The sequence below is a fragment of the Polyodon spathula genome, chromosome 34, assembly GCF_017654505.1.
Source record: "Polyodon spathula isolate WHYD16114869_AA chromosome 34, ASM1765450v1, whole genome shotgun sequence".
Lineage (NCBI taxonomy): Eukaryota > Metazoa > Chordata > Actinopteri > Acipenseriformes > Polyodontidae > Polyodon > Polyodon spathula.
In genome coordinates this window covers 5,040,762-5,058,406 of record NC_054567.1, presented here as the reverse complement: position 1 = coordinate 5,058,406, position 17,645 = coordinate 5,040,762, and the positions used below count along the sequence as shown (strand labels likewise).

The 17,645-nt window shown below is 40.9% G+C and overlaps 2 protein-coding genes across 6 annotated transcripts in view; one reads left to right on the top strand and one right to left on the bottom strand.

The window, feature by feature from the left end:
- The window catches only part of LOC121303610 (DENN domain-containing protein 1A-like), a 313,333-nt gene extending 296,264 nt beyond the window's left edge, over positions 1 to 17,069 (top strand). For 3 of the 5 annotated variants that reach the window (XM_041234403.1, XM_041234402.1, XM_041234401.1), the window contains 3 exons: positions 7,399 to 7,527; positions 9,128 to 9,368; positions 13,419 to 17,069. In XM_041234403.1, the coding sequence (XP_041090337.1) occupies positions 7,399 to 7,527; positions 9,128 to 9,368; positions 13,419 to 14,660 (1,612 nt within the window). In that variant the 3' untranslated portion in view covers positions 14,661 to 17,069. The remainder of the gene's footprint in view (positions 1 to 7,398; positions 7,528 to 9,127; positions 9,369 to 13,418) is intronic. The other 2 variants (XM_041234405.1, XM_041234404.1) reach the window with 1 other exon arrangement.
- LOC121303609 (protein crumbs homolog 2-like) overlaps positions 4,841 to 17,645 on the bottom strand; it is a 96,869-nt gene continuing 84,064 nt past the window's right edge. The window contains exon 13 of the mRNA XM_041234398.1: positions 4,841 to 7,139. Coding sequence (XP_041090332.1) covers positions 7,113 to 7,139 — 27 coding nt within the window. The 3' untranslated portion in view covers positions 4,841 to 7,112. The remainder of the gene's footprint in view (positions 7,140 to 17,645) is intronic.

The following is a 17,645-nucleotide window of genomic DNA, read 5'->3' as shown; positions in this document are numbered from 1 at the left end:
ATCTGTTTGTTTAATAGACTGGCTTAGATGTACTCTTTCGTAAGTGAAATGTACTGAAACATCCTAAAAACTGCTCAAATTGTATTCATTATTTAAAACAAGTATTAAATGCCAGCCTTTTCAAATAACTTCACTGAACCATATTTTTAAAGCGTTTACACTAGTCTTTAATTAACTCCTATTTTTTGGGCAGGAGAAAAACAACTTAGCAATATAATTGAAGGTTTCTGAAGCAATGTGCAGGTGTCTGCAAAAAACAGGCGTTAATTATAGACTGAAGTTAATAGCTTGACAATACCCTCCATTCATTGTGAATACAAATTTGAATGATATTTTGGGTGCAGAGTGCTTTATGTTTATAAAAAGAAAAGTATCTAATAATCTGAGAATAAGCTCAGAGGCACCTTTTGAATAATTGTACAGGTAACAAGCTCAGGTGTGTCTTGGTAAACTCATCCCTGTTGATGATTTAAGTGTAACGGATTTCTAAAACACATGTCCAGCTTTAGCATGCATTATAAAGGGTTAATAATGGTAAGCATTCAGGATTCCATTGCCCTGGTCCTGTCAGTGGCTGTATTTCGTGAGGCTGGAGTGGGGTTTTTTTCAGATTTATAATTGTCTATTATTGTTTCCATTTGTGTGTTAAAAATCTAAATACTGGTCTATGCCATAAGATGTGCAGAGTTACAAGCAGGAGTTTATTCTAGTCAGTTCATTAGCAGAGTTCATTTAAGTGTCCAGTTGTTAATGATATTAGCGCAAAGGGGATACAACATGATTGCTCATGAAGCACTGCAGTTATTCATGGATTATGCACGGAAATATAAAATAAATTATTTTTTTTTTTTTTTTTAAACAGCAAATATACAGATAAATGCACTGACATCAAAATGAACATCAATGTTACTTAAGCACTTTACAATAGCTTGTGAAACGCTGTTGTAATTAACAGCCTGTAGGTAAAGTGTATCTGCAAGGATAGCTTTCAGTTCCAGTACATCAGATGCATATTCACCATTTAGGTCTTGCAAAACAAACACAATGTGTAACCCATACTGATCTTGGGCATCAGTCGACTCGTCAGTGACCACTTACAAGCAACCAGGCTGTTTTACCAGCTCCATAATCTCCTGCTTGTGATATTACTGGGCAACTTTAGTTAAGTATTTACATCTCAGCTGGGTTAATGAAGGAATCGCTCCACCATTTGCTACACTCTGTCTGAAGAATTTCCATAAGTTTTGTTTGTCCAATTTCTCAAAAGGGATATTTGCGCAAACAAACGCCTCTGTCAGGTCAACATCTAATAAGTGGGCTTTTGGAATATGGAAGTCACCGTTTTGTTTATTTGCAAGTAAAGCAGTCGCAGTACTACTCTGGATTTCCTCCTTTCTCTTTTTGGTGAATACTTGTTGTCAACAGACCAGTTTCGGTAGTGATCTACAGTAACGTTGCAGGACGTACAGAAGAGCTTCCCTCCATCGCTGTGTAAACTCCTGCTGGATGCTGCTTTACATGATCTGCTCCAGACACGTTTTCAGCCTTTTTAGGGACATCCATTTTCTTGTTTACAGTGTGTAGTATTTTAATTTCCCGCTCAGATTACGTATAGTGACATGACATCATCACTGCACAGCACTGAGTGCATAGTGACTAGTACACACAGACACACAGCAGAGCTGTACAGTTTCATTAATGTGATTTTTTTTTTTTTTTTTTGTATGAAGTACAAATAATTTTGAAATAATTTTTATTTCTTAAGAATATTGTGAAGATCGCGGTATTGGACTAATTTCCGTGCAGCCCTTGAAATCGCGATTTTCACAGGGCTTTACTCATGAGTGCAATAACAACAGCACTCCAGCAAGTACAATGCATGGGAAAAGTACATTTCAACCCTAAATTAAAGAACCGAATTCAGAGAACTTGGAGCAAGTGCACATCCGTTTAGCAATGCAGAGTAATTACTGAACAGTGCAGTTCGACCGGCATTCTTTCACTGAATGCAAGGCAGAGAACTTCTTTAAAGCAAGCTGTTACTCAATCTCTCAACGGCTTTATAATGTTGCATATTGGAGCGAGTTCAGCAATAATGTTTCTGACAGGGAATATTGCATTTGAAATAGTGGTATTTTAGGTATGAGCATAGAAGTAGGCCTGCATTCCTTGGCTTAAGTGTATTGTTACACAGATGTGTATTTTGACAGCGTACTCAAGCAGGCTTCAGATAATGCTGAAAATGCTTGTCGATGTCAGGATGTGAAATCCTAACTCATTCAGTAACTCTTGCTTTAGTCCTGCAAGGAATTTAAGCTGCTCTGTAGGATTATGGAGGAGGGAGGGAAATAATAAAACTGAATTGAACTTGGGGGGGCGAAGTTGATAAATATCTACTGTGTTTCATTTGTTGATTTGTTTTGTAAATTAAAAAGCTGAATCTATGAACCCAAGCCAATGTTAACACTGCAAAGACAAACGCCCAGTGCGAACACAGTCTCTGGGCATTCGTTCATTTTTTCAAGAAAATAACTTTACTGACACCTTGTGGAGAAGTGTGACACAGCAGGTCAACTGAGCAGTTGTAATGCAGGTTACATCAATGGAGTGAATTGAAATATTTGTTTTTGTTTTGTCTTTCTTGCCTGGATTTATGGATTCTCATTGCTACCAGTATTCTGCATTTTAAATTTTAGCACTCAGAAATGACAATAACAATAAAAAACAATGCTCTCTGATGTAAAGAAAAATTCTGCCACAATTGACACAAATATGGAAAAGAAGACAAACCAAATTTAAAATGTAAAAAAAAAGTTCAGATTAGCAATAATCTTAGACTACCTTACCTAAGGTGAATACTGTGAATACAATCTTGACTTAGAGTCATTGATAGGTGGAAATTCAAAGGTTTGGGTTGCTCTATGCACAGTATACCACATCCCCTTTCACTTTGAAGCAGTTACGTATTTCATTAAGATACCTTGTGTATGTTTGACTTCTACTTGCGAATCTACAGTGTTTTGAAAACCAAATAGCAATTCTGACACTACTATTACTAGAATATACTGATGCTTGGTACTGCCAACCAGCAAGAGCTGAGAGAAGTGCTTTGGGAGTCCCAGTTGTGTACAGCATGTGTCAGGGGTGCTTCATTGACATGCTTCAGATAGTAATAATAACAATAACAATAATGTTCAACCATTGTGTACAAGGATCAGGGCCTAAAGAGTTCAAATGCTGATATCTTCAACATGGGGGAGGGTGTGGGGCTTTGTGAATATTACATTTTATAGGGGTTACTATTCCTTTGAGTTATTTTAATATACAGTGCTGAGAAAAAGTTTGTGAACCCCAATGATAACTATGGAAATTCTATAGTTTTACCATGATAGCCTTCTTGAATCAAAACCAGTCTTTTCTTAAATATCCAGTAGGGTTTATATTAACCAATTCCAATTCCCAAGTCTTTTGAAACAAAATGATGTATGAATTAGACAAACAATGAGTAATTAAGATTCAGGGTATGTGAAAAAGTAAGTGAACCCCTGGTTTTATCAGCTCAATTAAGGGGATAATTAGAATCTTCTGTTTAAATAATTAGGTAGGTATTCAGGGGTGAGTTTGGAGGCCCCTCTTATATAAAGATCAGAAACTTTGAGTTTGATCTTCACCATACAGGTGTGTGGAATCACATCATGCCACGATCAAAAAAAGTACCTCAGAAAAACAGTGATTGATGCTCATCAGTCTAGAAAGGGTTATAAAAACCATTTCTAAGGATTTGGGGCTCCACCAATCCACTGTCAGACAGTCTACAAATGGAGAAAGTTCAAGACCACAGTCACTTTACCCAGGAGCGGTCATTCTACCAAAATTTCTCCAAGAACAAACCGGAAAATCATCAAGGAAGTCACAAAGAACCCCAGAGTAACATCCAAGGATCTGCAGGCCACTCTCACCTTGGCTAATGTGAGTGTTCATGACACAACAATCAGAAAAAGACTGAACAACAATGGTGTTCATGGAAGGATAGCCAGGAGGAAACCACCGATCTCTAAAAATAACATTGCTGCTCGTCTGTAGTTTGCCAAAGAGCACATAGGTGATCCACAAGACTTCTGGAACAATGTTCTCTGGACAGACGAGTCAAAGGTAGAACTTTTTGGCCTCAATGAGAAACATTATGTTTGGCGAAAACCAAACACTGCGTTCAAACAGAAGAACCTCACCCCAACCGTCAAGCATGGTGGTGGGAGTGTGATGGTTTGGGGCTGCTTTGCTGCCTCAGGACCTGGACGGCTTACCATCATTGACACAACCATGAATTCTGCATTGTATCAGAAGATTCTAGAGGAGAATGTCAGGCCATCCGTCCGTGAGCTGAAGCTGAACTGAAAGTGGGTCATGCAGCAAGACAATGATCCTAAACATTCAAGCAGATCTACAAAAGAATGGCTGCAGAAGAAGAAATTCCGTGTTTTAGAATGGCCTAGGCAAAGTCCGGACCTAAACCCCATTGAAATGTTGTGGCAGGATCTGAAACGAGCTGTCCATTCAGGGAAGCCCTCAAATGTCACCGAAGCAGTTCTGTAAGGAGGAATTGGCCAAAATTTCTCAAAAACAATTTGAGCGACTGACCAACAGTTACAGGAGTCTTAGTTGAAGTCATTGCTGTTCAAGGGGGTGCCACCAGTTACTGAATCTAAAGGTTCACATACTTTTTCACACATGGATATTGAATCATTTGTGGATAAATAAATGTTGAAAAAGTATAATTTTTTCTGTCATTTGTTTAATCAGGTTATCTTTATCTATTATTAGGACTTAGATTAAGATCTAATAACATTTTAGGTTTGAAATATGTGAAAATCCTAAGGGGTTCACAAACATTTTTTTCGGCACTGTACGATATGTTTTCGTGTGTACCTCAGAAATCAAAAGATAATAGACACATCTTTAAATATGACATGCCAGTCTTTGCATTCATACCATCCCATTAACACTCAATCAACAAAGTAAAAAATCTGCACAAAATTAACGTTTCATATTTAGCTCATGTGCAGGTGGTGCTTTTTCAGCCTCACAAAGAAGCTACAGTATGTGTCGTCCCAGAGTGCTTTGCAGGGCAATTTTCATCCCCAGTACATTTAAGTGTCAATTAAATTTGAAATATCTGCATTTGTCAACATTTCATTTTTGGCCACTGTGATGTGTTGCTGATTTGTCCGTTATTTGTGACACTTAAGAAAGCATTGAAGACATAGATCTTCCTCATTAAAACGCAAGCCTGCGCTATCATAACCATGCACCGTGCCAGGAAGCGCGTCCTGGTTCTGCAGCGCTGTGTTTTTGACATGATGCTTAACAAGGAACAGCCTCGGCTGTCAGGGCTGTCACATATTATCACCAACCAAGGGCATGTTCAGCCAAACATTAGAGAGAGAGCGACCGTTGTAGCTTAGCCAGGGGATTATGTAGGTAGGAGTCTGTGCAGACATGTGGAGATGATGGGGCCGAGACGGACAGCAGCAATCTGCATTTCCTTTTCTTCTCCTGTTTTTCTTGTTTTCTAACTTTCTCTGGCCCTAGTCTCTACATAAACCCAGAGTGTTGCTTATGCAGCTGTGATGAAATTCTCAATCAGAGCTTACTGGTGATCAAGTGCCTTTCTCTACCAGCTGTGCCAACCTGTCCAATCAGTGCCTACGTCCCTCACAGCATTGTTCACATTCTATGGGGTTAACCCTATGTCTGCTGTATACTAACACAGCAAAACAACATGCACAGTATTTTAGCAGCTATCCTTAATAAAAAGTTGAGCACAGTCATTTTCTCCATAGTGTTACTGCATACACCCTGCATTGCCATCTTTTTAGTATGCTCTGCTATACCTCTCAGGGCTTTACTATGCTTTACAGTGCTTTCACTTTACTACATTTTGCTTTTACATTGGGAAACTTTTATAAGGGTACATATACTGTGGTCCATCTCTGAGGTTTGTAGGACACTACCCAGTCTATAGGGTAAGAGTACCACGTCTGTATGTCTTATTTTGAGGCAAAATCTAATTTTCAGAGACAAAAACAAGAAACTATTCTGAACAGTAAGTGCTGATAAGTTAGGGTCTAATGTCAAAATCACTTGTTTTTAAGAAAGAAAGCGAGGAAACACATTCTTACCCTTTTTAGCAGTTGTCTGCTTTTCATTTCTTCTTGTCTCTCTCTCACCCTGCTGCTCAACTCGCTTCCCGCACGACTGCGGGCTGCATGTGACCTGCTTCCACTCAGGCAGCTGACTCGCTGTGCACTGTGGGCTGGTAGCGGGTGGTAGGCTTCAGAGCTGACCCCAAATCAGATTCATTAGAAACAGAAAGAAAAAGAGGGGTTCCCTTTCTAACAGAGTGACAGGATAAGGAATGAACCCATCACAGGAGGATACAAGATGAGGGAACTGAGAGAATGAGAGCTGTCAAGAGATAGGCGTGTGTGCAGGGATTCAGTGAGTCTGAATCACTCTGAAGGCGAGAGAGCTAAACATGCGGAAACACACTCTTCTTTAGTACGCCTGTTAAAAAGATGGCATGGTTTCACACACAGTCCCACTCTACTCCCAATGTTATAATGGTATGCACATTCATTAGTTCATTAATTGTTGATTAAAAAATGTAGTTTGGTGTGTCTATTTCTTTTAAATATCGCTGTTTCCAGTTGGTTAATTTGGAATTAAGTGGTAGCAGTTAATGAAGCAGCAGGGGGCTCTGTTGCTCGTTGGGGTTTCTGTTGTTTGGAGTGACAGTATGCCTGACAGCAGAGCTGGACATCGCATCTTACACATCTTGTAAACTTTTATTCAGACCAAAGCGGACATTCCTTTATTGTTTTTTTCTGACTGTGTTTTTTTTATTTAAAAATACAAAGAAAATATTAAAGGTTAGTATTTATGATGATGAACAACTACTTCAGGGAGGACCCTGCAGGTCAATCACTTGTAATTAGTGTACTATTTGTCAAAACATTAAGAATACTGTGAAATCGAGAGTCAGATAGTTGGGAACACAATTTTTTTTTTTTAAACTATAATTAATACATGCTTTCACTGTGCTTTATCTCACTTCATGATGCTTCCGCTGTTGGAAAATTCTGAAAGGAAAAAAAAAACAGCAAGTCAGATCCTGAAACACATAATGAAGACCCTAAATGAAATGTTTATTTGTGGTTTTGTAACTGTATTGGGTATGTTTTGTTCCTGACGACAGTTTAGAGTAAAAACTTTGAGAATCTCTCCAGGAGTTGACCTTATTTCAATGCTATAAACAACCTGTTTGCAAAGTGTGATAGAATGCTGCTGTATGTTTGTATTTCTTCTGCTCCCTCTCTGCTTCTCTTCCTGTCTCTCCAGCGTGACCAGGCCCACCCGGCACTACACTGTCTTCCTGTCTGAGGACGACTCTGGAGACGAGCTCCAGCCTGAGCGACAGTGTGTCTCAGGCTTCTCTGAGAACTTTCTCTTCTCCGCTCCCTTTGAATGGTCTCCTCTTCTTCATCATTCGTTCTTCCTTTTACTCTTTACTGCCGCTTCTGTTTCCATGATCATACAGGGACCCTCAATTAACCGGTCACCTCTATCACTGTTCTTGAGTGTACTGGCTGGTAATCAAGTTCATCCACAACTTTAAAACAGGGAATCAGAAGAAATATAGATCGACGACTTTATTTGGAAAATAGGCTTTAAGATAACCGTACATGTTAATGATGTTTGTAATTATTTTAAACTTGTCAGTCCTAGTTGCTTACCATTTATAACAGTAGCTGTGTCTTTATATGAGTAAAAGCCATCACATTCTGATTCAGTTTCCTTTTGTACTGCTGGAAATACAAACTGATATAAAGATCTAGCCTGTTACATTGGTCTTTGGCAGGCAACTACAACTGAAGAGCCGCTCCTGAACTCACAACGAGAGCACCTTAACTCAGATTCAAAACAATAGAACAAGAGCAGCTCCTGAACTCACAACAAGAGCACCTTAACACAGATTCAGAACACTAGGACTGAGATAGTTCCTGAACTCACAGCAAGACCACCTTAACACAGATTCAGAACAATAGAACAAGAGCAGCTCCTGAACTCACAACAAGAGCACCTTAACACAGATTCAAAACAACAGAACAAGAGCAGCTCCTGAACTCACAACAAGAGCACCTTAACACAGATTCAGAACACTAGGACTGAGATAGTTCCTGAACTCACAGCAAGACCACCTAAACACAGATTCAGAATACTAGGACTGAGTTAATGCAATCAGAAGCCTGCAGAACAATTGCACATATAACCTGGAAAGTGGATAAAAACACGTAATTTGGATTGTATTGCTCTTTAATAAATTGAGTGGGTTGTCTCATGAATGAAATAACCACAGAACCCAGTGAATGTCTGTCTGTTTATATAAGAAATTTTATCTGTTTATATAAGAAGTGCAACATATTTTGAAACAGAAATTCAACAGCTACATTTGGGTCACTTTCCAAATATCATATCGTGTATCTGCTCAACAAAGCTGGTAATTTGGAACAGTGCTATTTGCCAAGAGAGCACTGAATACAAAAAGTTATTGAACACTTGTATGAATGGATACATGTATTTGTTTACCAAGCTTCTAACTTAAAAGCTTCTAATTAAAATATCCGGAAGATGGTGCCCCAAATGCAATTGCTTATACAGGAGAAACTACTGGTTTTATACTTAATTCTTCTATTCCTACAGAAGTAAAAAAAATTTGGAGAATACGTGCAGTATTTTTAATTAGGCTGCAAAATAGTTTTTAAAACTTGATCTTGGTCACAAAGTGGCTGGTCACTAGTGCATCTTGCTGATTCCCCCTTAAATACCACACATCACCTGTAGTCTAAATCAGGTTTTAAAATATGTATCAACCTAATCTTTATTTCATCCGTTTTGAAAACCATGGTGTGAGTGTAAAACAGCAAAATCCAACTAAATAGTGTAATATAGCAAACTAGAACGTGTAAAATAATGGTATTTTAAAAGATAACTGTATTATGTACCATATTATACCCTGTAGCGGTTGTGCCAGGAGGATACTGAATGTTCTCTCTGTTCCATTCCCCAGGCCTCAGCCCTACAAGACGCTGAAGGAGGCTGATATTGCAGAGGCCGAGAAGGGGATGGGCCACACAGCCCCTCCCAGCCCTGTTGCCTCACAGAGGATCACAGAGATTAATCTGCTGGGCGATATCTTCAGCACTCTGGACGTGGACTCGGAGAAGCAGCCCCTGAGCCAAGCCAAGAGTCTGGAGGACCTGAGGACCCCCAAAGAGGAGGGACCACAGCAGGTCAAGTTTGGCTATCAGGTTGGTGAATCTGTCAGCATGGACCCCCTACCCCAAGGTCTTTTACTGTAATCTAACCAGTAAGAAGCTGAATCCGGTTACTCGAAAGAGATATTAGACCATATAAATGCTCTCATAGTGCATATAGCTAACAAAATAATTGCATACGTGTTGTGCAGTTCTATAGACATATAGGTCTTGAAAGAAACACTTAAAATTGTTTTTTATTTGGATTAGCCGTTAATAAAAAGAGTTTTCTCCCAATTTGGAAAGCCCAAATCTTCTTCTTTTTTTTTTTTTTTTTTTTTTTTTTTTTATTTCAACCCGGCTCACTGCTGCCACCCCCACTGGTGCAGCTGCCCCAGAGTTACGGCATCGGAGGACTGCGCAGCTTACAGACAGGTCTGCCGAGGACACCCTGGCAGACCTAAGACCTCCTCACCCGGGCGGCACTCTGCCAATTGTGCGCCACCCCCTGGGAACTCCCGTCCATGTTGGCAGTGGAATAGCGACCTCCAGGCTATAGGGTGCATCCTGCACTCCACGCAGAGTGCCTTTACCCCGAAATAAACACTTTTTCTAGGAAACATGGATGGAGAATTTTACCCCTCCCCATCAACTGCTTCTTTCCTGTCCTTACCAACCAGCTACTTCCTCTAATAACCCGTAACATGCTTTAACCCAGAAGACATTGCTGTGGTCAAATGAGCCAGGGAGTGCAAGTGAAGCAGAAATCCTGAGAATGGAATCTCGTGCTTGTTTAGTATTCTGATATTCTGCATCATTCAGAAATCCTGAGAATGGAATCTCGTACTTGTTTAGTATTCTGTTATTCTGCATCATTCAGAAATCCTGAGAATGGAATCTCGTGCTTGTTTAGTATTCTGTTATTCTGCATCATTCAGAAATCCTGAGAATGGAATCTCGTGCTTGTTTAGTATTCTGTTATTCTGCATCATTCAGAAATCCTGAGAATGGAATCTCGTGCTGGTTTAGTATTCTGTTATTCTGCATCATTCAGAAATCCTGAGAATGGAATCTCGTGCTGGTTTAGTATTCTATTATTCTGTGTAATTCTCTACTGTTATTTCTCATTAGATAATTGCTTCTTGGAGTGGGGGTTCATCTCTAATTTCTCTTCCTTATGAAAAAGTGTTTTTGTATAGAGTTATTCCATTTCCTAAATTTACGTCTCCGCTGTTATAGAGGGGACAGAAGTTTCCAAACCCCCTCACTTCAGAAATTCAGCTTGTGTGAGTCTTTTCAGAAGGAATGGTCCCAATTGCTGTGTGTGAGAGAAGTTTCCACCCCACCCTCTCAGCGAGAGAGAAGGGTTTTACTGTAGATACTACCAGATGCTGGCCTCAGACCGATCCTCAACCTCAAACAGCTCAATCTGTACTTGAGAGTCAAATGGTTCAAGATACTGACAATGTGGCAGCAGTTGCAGTCAATCAGGTCTCCACCTACTTTCACATCCCTATAGGACCCGGCCACAGGAAGTACTTGCAGTTCGCCTTTCAAGCCACCGCGTACAAGTTCCGTGTGCGCTGCTGTTTGCTCTCTCTCTAGCTCCTCACTCTTTTTCAAAGTGCATGGTTGCTATATTGGCCCCTCTGAGACTAAAAGGCATCAGAGTGATCAATTACCTGGAGGACTGGCTGATTTGTGTCACCAGCACAGGCAGCGTTGCACACGGGACTGGTCACCAACCATCGCCAATGGTTCGGTATCACGGTTGTCTTGGGTGTCACAGATTACGTGATTTTTGTTGGTGTCCGTGATTTTACTCCATCTCAACCACACAAAAAAACTCTGCTTTTGTCACATTTGTGCTAATGATGTTGAACTAGCTCGGTTCACTTACTTTGCAACATTTTGTATCAGAATAATATGTAAACAAACCAAAACGTTAAGTAAATGTTAAGTAACGGCAAACAGCACCACAGCAGAAGCAACAGATGCACACAAAACTTCAAACGTTATTTTTTAAAGTTATGTAAAACGTTTTTGCTGTCCTGTTGAAAACCCACCGAATATTATGTAAAACAACGTTTTTTGTTTATAGTGTATGCTATGAAGCTTACCGATTTAAAACTTGAACCTGATGTTGTGAAAACCACAACAAATAAATATTTAGATTACTTTTCTGTTTTTCCTACTTATATAGACAGACTGATTTGTTTTTTTGTAGGTATATTGTATTAAAAAAAACATAATAGAATTTTCATCCCTGTGACTTCACATACCGTTTCAGCCTTCCTCCATGATTTTAAACAAATTTATAGTGACTGTGCCGTGATTTTTAGTACAAATTACCATGACAAAATCCTAGCCCTAATCATGGTGATCCAGTTGATGCCCTCTCAAAGGGCTGTCTATCTCAGCATAAGTCTCAATTCTGAAAACATGGTCGCCAATCTGTTGGACGACAGAATCCAGAGGCTAACTGTCTGCTTGGAGCTGTTTCAGCCCAAAGCAGTGGTGAAGGTACTGACCTTCCAGAGAATTCTGGGCCTGATTGCAGAAGCATCCTAGATCCCCCTCTTAGGGCGGTTGCGCATGCATTCTCTCCAAGCCTGGTTCAACCTTTTCGTCACTGTTCGGTCAGTGGTGGGAGCTGCGGCCTATAGCGACCTGCTGAGCCTGACTCGGAGGACTCCGTGGCACCCAGATCCATCAGCTGTGCAGATTTAGGTCTGGCCCCTGAGCGGAGACATTTGAGCCGTCTCAGGTTATCTGACCAAGTCATTGAGACTCTTCAGATTGCCAGAGCAGCGTCTACACGCTCTCAATCTGAAGAGTATTCTATACGCTGTCAGTATGGCTATAAATGGGGTGTATTCCTGATGTGGTGTCAGTCACGTGAACTGGACCACACGACTTGCCCCATGGCAGATATACTGCAATTTTTGCAGGACTTTTTTAGAGAAATCTCCCTCCACACTTAAGGCAATTAGAGCAGTTGTTTATTTGCTTCAGGTCTAAGCAGTGGCTGTCAAGGTGGATTGTAGATACGGTTGGGACTGCATACGATCTAGCCAACCTGACCCCTCCAAGAAGGCCACTCCACAAGAGGCCTTGCAACCTCCTGGGCATTATTCCAAGGAGTGTCTGTCGCAGACATTTACAATAATGCTTTATGGGCCACGCCTCATACTTTTACCAGGTTCTACCGACCTGAATGTCATAGATCAGCAGAACCCTGGTTTTGGGACCAGCGTGTTAAGAGCAGCCACTCATTCTGCTTTTTAACAACATTTTATTATGTTCCACTTTAAGTCCTGGGGTAGTTAACCATACATCCTCTTTTGGACTTCTGGTGTTAAATGCTGAGGGTACTCGGTGTAACCTTGTAGCATATACATTGCATGAGGGTTCTCCTGCACTGTACTGTGGAATATATGCCATGGATCCTCTTCGATCCTTGGGCACAGAATGCTAAAGGCAGTTATCTTCATTTTTAGCACATCTGCCGGTGCTGCAAGTCCTTCACTTGCGACGGCTTGGGTATTCTGTCCCATTAGGTAATGGATACATTTCGTGCTTGAAAGGGAATGTTAGGTTATTATCATAACCCTGGTTTCCTGAAATAGAAACGTAACCATTACCCTTCAAGATTGCTGCATTCACTCCAACACAGCGGCCAGAAATGAAAATGGCTGTGAGCCTTATGCGTCATTCATATTTCTCTCCTGGGGGCGGAGACGACATCTGACACGTACTGGGCTCTTAAAGGAGCAGCTTTGATATAAGTGCTCAGGTGATTCAGGCTGTAAGAGATATATCCCATTCGACAATGGCTACAGTTCTATTTCAGGGAACCAGGGTTCTGATAATAAGCTAACATATTGTACTGTTTTATAAGAAATGGAAACAATGAGGAGGAGTTTAAAGGGTGCTTAAGAAGGCACTGTCCAAATGTGTGTCTGCTTAGTTTCTTTTAGCTTTGTCTGAATTCTGATTGATCGTTTTGAAGAATGTATGAAAGGTTGTGAAATTGGCGTTAAACCCATGTTAATATTCAAAAAACAAAATTGTTGAGCTGTTCTCTATTTGTGTTTTGTGCAGCGAATGGACCCAGGTTCAGACAACAGGACCAGAACGTTACCAGGAATGAAGCATTCCAATCCTTACAACAAGCTTTGGAGCGTGGGTCAAGATGACATGTCCACCCCCCCCAACACTTCCCTCAGCTCCTCGGAGCGGCCCCTGGCTGTCCATCCAGCCATCTCCTCTGAACAGCAGCGCCCCGCGAGCATAGAGGGCATGTTGGAGAAGACAGAGCACCTCTCCGGCAGCCAGAGTAACATTACCATCCCTCGACCGCATGGAAGGAGAACCCCAGAGCTGGGCAAGGTTCTGCCCCCGCCAGTTCCAGTGCCACGAGTGGGGAAACACCCACCCCTAGCTGGAGCAGTAGACTCTGGGAAGACTTCATCCAGCTCTGATTTAGTCTCTGGGTTCTCACAGGAGATCTTTGGTACCAAAGCCAGCAGTCATGAATTCAGGCAGGCGCTAAACGCGTCACCCTTGCCTATGGATTCAAGTGCCCCTGATATTATGAAGCCTATTAAAGTCAGTTCAGAAAGTGTTGGACCAGTGGACCTCTTAAGTCTTTTAGATCCGTTGGTCACAGGCGTAGTCTCCCAGAGTAGCAGTCAAGCGCCAAGCCCTGGAAATGTGTCAGCCCCTACAGTGTCCTCCAGCCCTGCTTTATTTACCTCTGACTTTAGTTTACCGGCTTCCACGTACAGCCATCAGCTTGGATACCCTCCTCCTGGGGTGGCTCGGTTTCCACCGTCATCGCTCAATCCATTTACTAAGCCTGGCCTCCACTACCCTGCAACCGCTCCACCAGGCACCCATTATGTTGCCCCTGCACGCAATCCTTTTAGCTCAAACTATATGTCCCCTAACACGCGTTTCTTCCAAGCACCAGCTAGACCTCACTTTGCCACTCCATCTCTTCCAGGAATGTTTGGTCAGCCTTCTGCGTTGGGACAAGCTAGCGGAGCTTTTGTTCATCAGAGCCCAAGCCCAGTGCCGCCCAGCTATGGACAGGCGATGGGATTGGGTAGCACCAGTAGTGGCACCAGCCTTCATGAGTCTGCCAAAACGTTGCTGGACCACCCTCTGATCCCCCCAAAGCCAGTCCACGCTAGGAGTGACAGTCCGCTACCCCCGTCCAAGTCGCAAGAGGAGCCACGAGACCCGTTCGAAGATTTCTTAAATGTAACAAAGGACGACATAGTAGTCGCAGGGCAGGGCCGAGTGGTACAGCTAAGAAAGAGATGGGAGACCTTTGAGTAAATAACAGGAAGGATTTCCACAGGAATAACTAGGACCACAGGCTGGAACTTACAAGACAAAATGGGAGAGCACTACTGCCGGACAGAACTGGAATTTAGCTGGCATTAAGTTTGTAACGAAACAGCTGTCCTACGTTTTCGCTGATGATTTAGTAACTAGTGTTTGCCTCTGCTGAGCCACCTTAAATCCAGTGGCTGTAACGTATTCTGTTATGATATTTGTAAGGTACCGGCGACTTTTCTCTATGATTTGAGCCTTCTTAAACACACACTATAAGCCCTTTCTTACACAGTGCAATTCCACCATGCTCTGCCGTGTTTTTTTTGCTGCCTTTTTGTATTTGCTGAAAGTGTTGGTTCTTATTGCCACAGAAGTGGCCTATACTCACAGTTACTGCTTTGATGCTGTTCCTCTCTTTTCAACTTGGTTCAGTTTCATGTATATCCGGTAGTAACACTGAAAAGCGCTCTGTAGTTAAGGCAAAGCTCTCTAGTCAAGCTGGGTTTTCTTCACGTTCTGTGCTAGTTTGATTTTTGTAGAATTCAAGTTGGCTAAACATTCATCACAGTGTACAAATTATACCATACAGAATTATTACCTGTTAGTTTTGTATATAAGCATTCATCAATATACAGAAATGATTCTCCTGTAATATGTTTTGAAGAAACCAGTGTTATTTGATGTTTTTCAATTCAGATTTAGTTTGTGTTGCTGACTCAAGGTGATATTGTGGGGTGTGTTTTACTCCCATAGCATTGCTCAACAGTGTACTTAACCTGCCTGTAATAGAGTGTGGCCTTCCAGGCATAAAAAGTAGTAACAATTACATCCATGTCATTAATCAAGTTGGTGGATTTGCATAAACCCTGTGGGTTATATGTCACCCTTTAATTTAAAGTAAAGCTATGAAAAATAAATCTGAAGCGCTGGAGTATGTCTATTACTATAGGTTCCTTACTCATTTGAATTATGTGGGTAAGTAGTGAGATTCTGAGCTGATATTTCAAATGTGGAGACATACTTCCAGTATGTTCTACTGCTTAACTTTGTATTAGATTTAGCAATGTTTTCCCCATTGTTTTGTGCTGAATATCTTTAAGTTGTTGGCTTGTTATGTTTCTTTTGTATTCAGTTTTGATTGCAGATTTATCACAAACAGCTGTTGCTTATTGGTAACTAATCACGCCCTGTGCAGCACGGGGTCTGCAATAGTGTGCAAGTAATTAGGTACCAACAGAAGCTTTTCTATAGTGCAGTTAATATAGATATGCAGAGAACTAAAAGATCTTCAGCACTAGAAAAGGGGTTGCTTGTGCAAGTAAGTGGTAAGAGATAACCCTTGGTTTTAACTCCATTTATAGTTATGTATAAAACACAGTAGCGGTCGCTATATTTCAAGCATTGTAATGCAAGTACCACAAGTACCAAAAATGTTTTCCCATATTCTAAAAACCATGCCCTCCATGATGGGAAATTCCTTGGATGATGAATCTGTGATTGACGACACTGTAGCCAGTGCTTGTCATCTAGCAGGTACCCCAGCTGTGCCCAGTATTGTTGATTAATCATCAAGAGTGTATTGCATGGGACCAATGCCAACCCCAGTGCCTGTGCAGATACAGACTGTGGTAGTGTACTAGATATGTGTTCTTGTTGGTGTGTTTTCTGTGTTTGCTTGTGCATTTATAGTCTGTCTCTGCCTGCCCTGTATAGTTATTGATGCTCAACCTAGTATTCACAGGGGCAAAGTGTAGTTGACTGGACTAGGCTTGTCTATTGCCTTCACTGTAGACGAAGCAATGGACTAGAATATAAGAAAAGCACCAGAAACAAGCCAATGTAACTCTTTCTTTTGAGTGTTTGTCTTTCTGGTCTTAATAGCAGAACACACAGGCATGCAACCAAGTGTAAACTGCAAACAGCAATATAATAAAAACAAGCCTTATTTTAAAAACTATTGGGAGGCCTTTTGATCAATATTTTGCCATCTTATCTGTTTACATCAAGAGTTAAATAGATGGACCGTGTTAGATCCAGTACCTTTAAATACGACCAGTCACGTTTCCCCACATGGGTCCCACAACACTTTGACATTCTTGTGTTTTAATGTCAGTATGTTAACAATCACTCTGATACATGTGTTTATAAGCCTGTTTAACTCCCCTTTTCTAAAACTTTGTTTTAGGTGAGATCCACACAAATGCTATGTTGCACACTAGCTTTGCTGATTATCGTGCTTGTTCCGTGCTTATTATATGCATTCACATTGATTCACCATGCTTAACCACACTTGCCTGTACTTTATCAAGTTTTCACTGTTTTACTTCACTTAACTATGTCTTGAATGGTATACTGCAGTACAACAAATTGGTATTAGGGATGTTTTAGTAAAGAGATGTATTATATTAACTGTTCTTGTTTCTCCTTATTCATTCAAAGTCCATAATACTGCACAAGATATTTATTGTGTATTGGTTAAATACATACTTGTGTGTCTATGTCTATATATATATATATATATATATATATATATATATATATATATATATATATATATATATATATATATATAGGATAAACAGTAAAATAAGTAGTTCTTTCACTGTGCCTAGCTCAATAGAGTTCTTTCGCTGTGCCTAGCTCAATAGAGTTCTTTCGCTGTGCCTAGCTCAATAGAGTTCTTTCGCTGTGCCTAGCTCAATAGAGTTCTTTCGCTGTGCCTAGCTCAATAGAGTTCTTTCGCTGTGCCTAGCTCAATAGAGTTCTTTCGCTGTGCCTAGCTCAATAGAGTTCTTTCGCTGTGCCTAGCTCAATAGAGTTCTTTCGCTGTGCCTAGCTCAATAGAGTTCTTTCGCTGTGCCTAGCTCAATAGAGTTCTTTCGCTGTGCCTAGCTCAATAGAGTTCTTTCGCTATGCCTAGCTCAATAGAGTTCTTTCGCTGTGCCTAGCTCAATAGAGTTCTTCTTGTTTTTATGAAATCTCAAA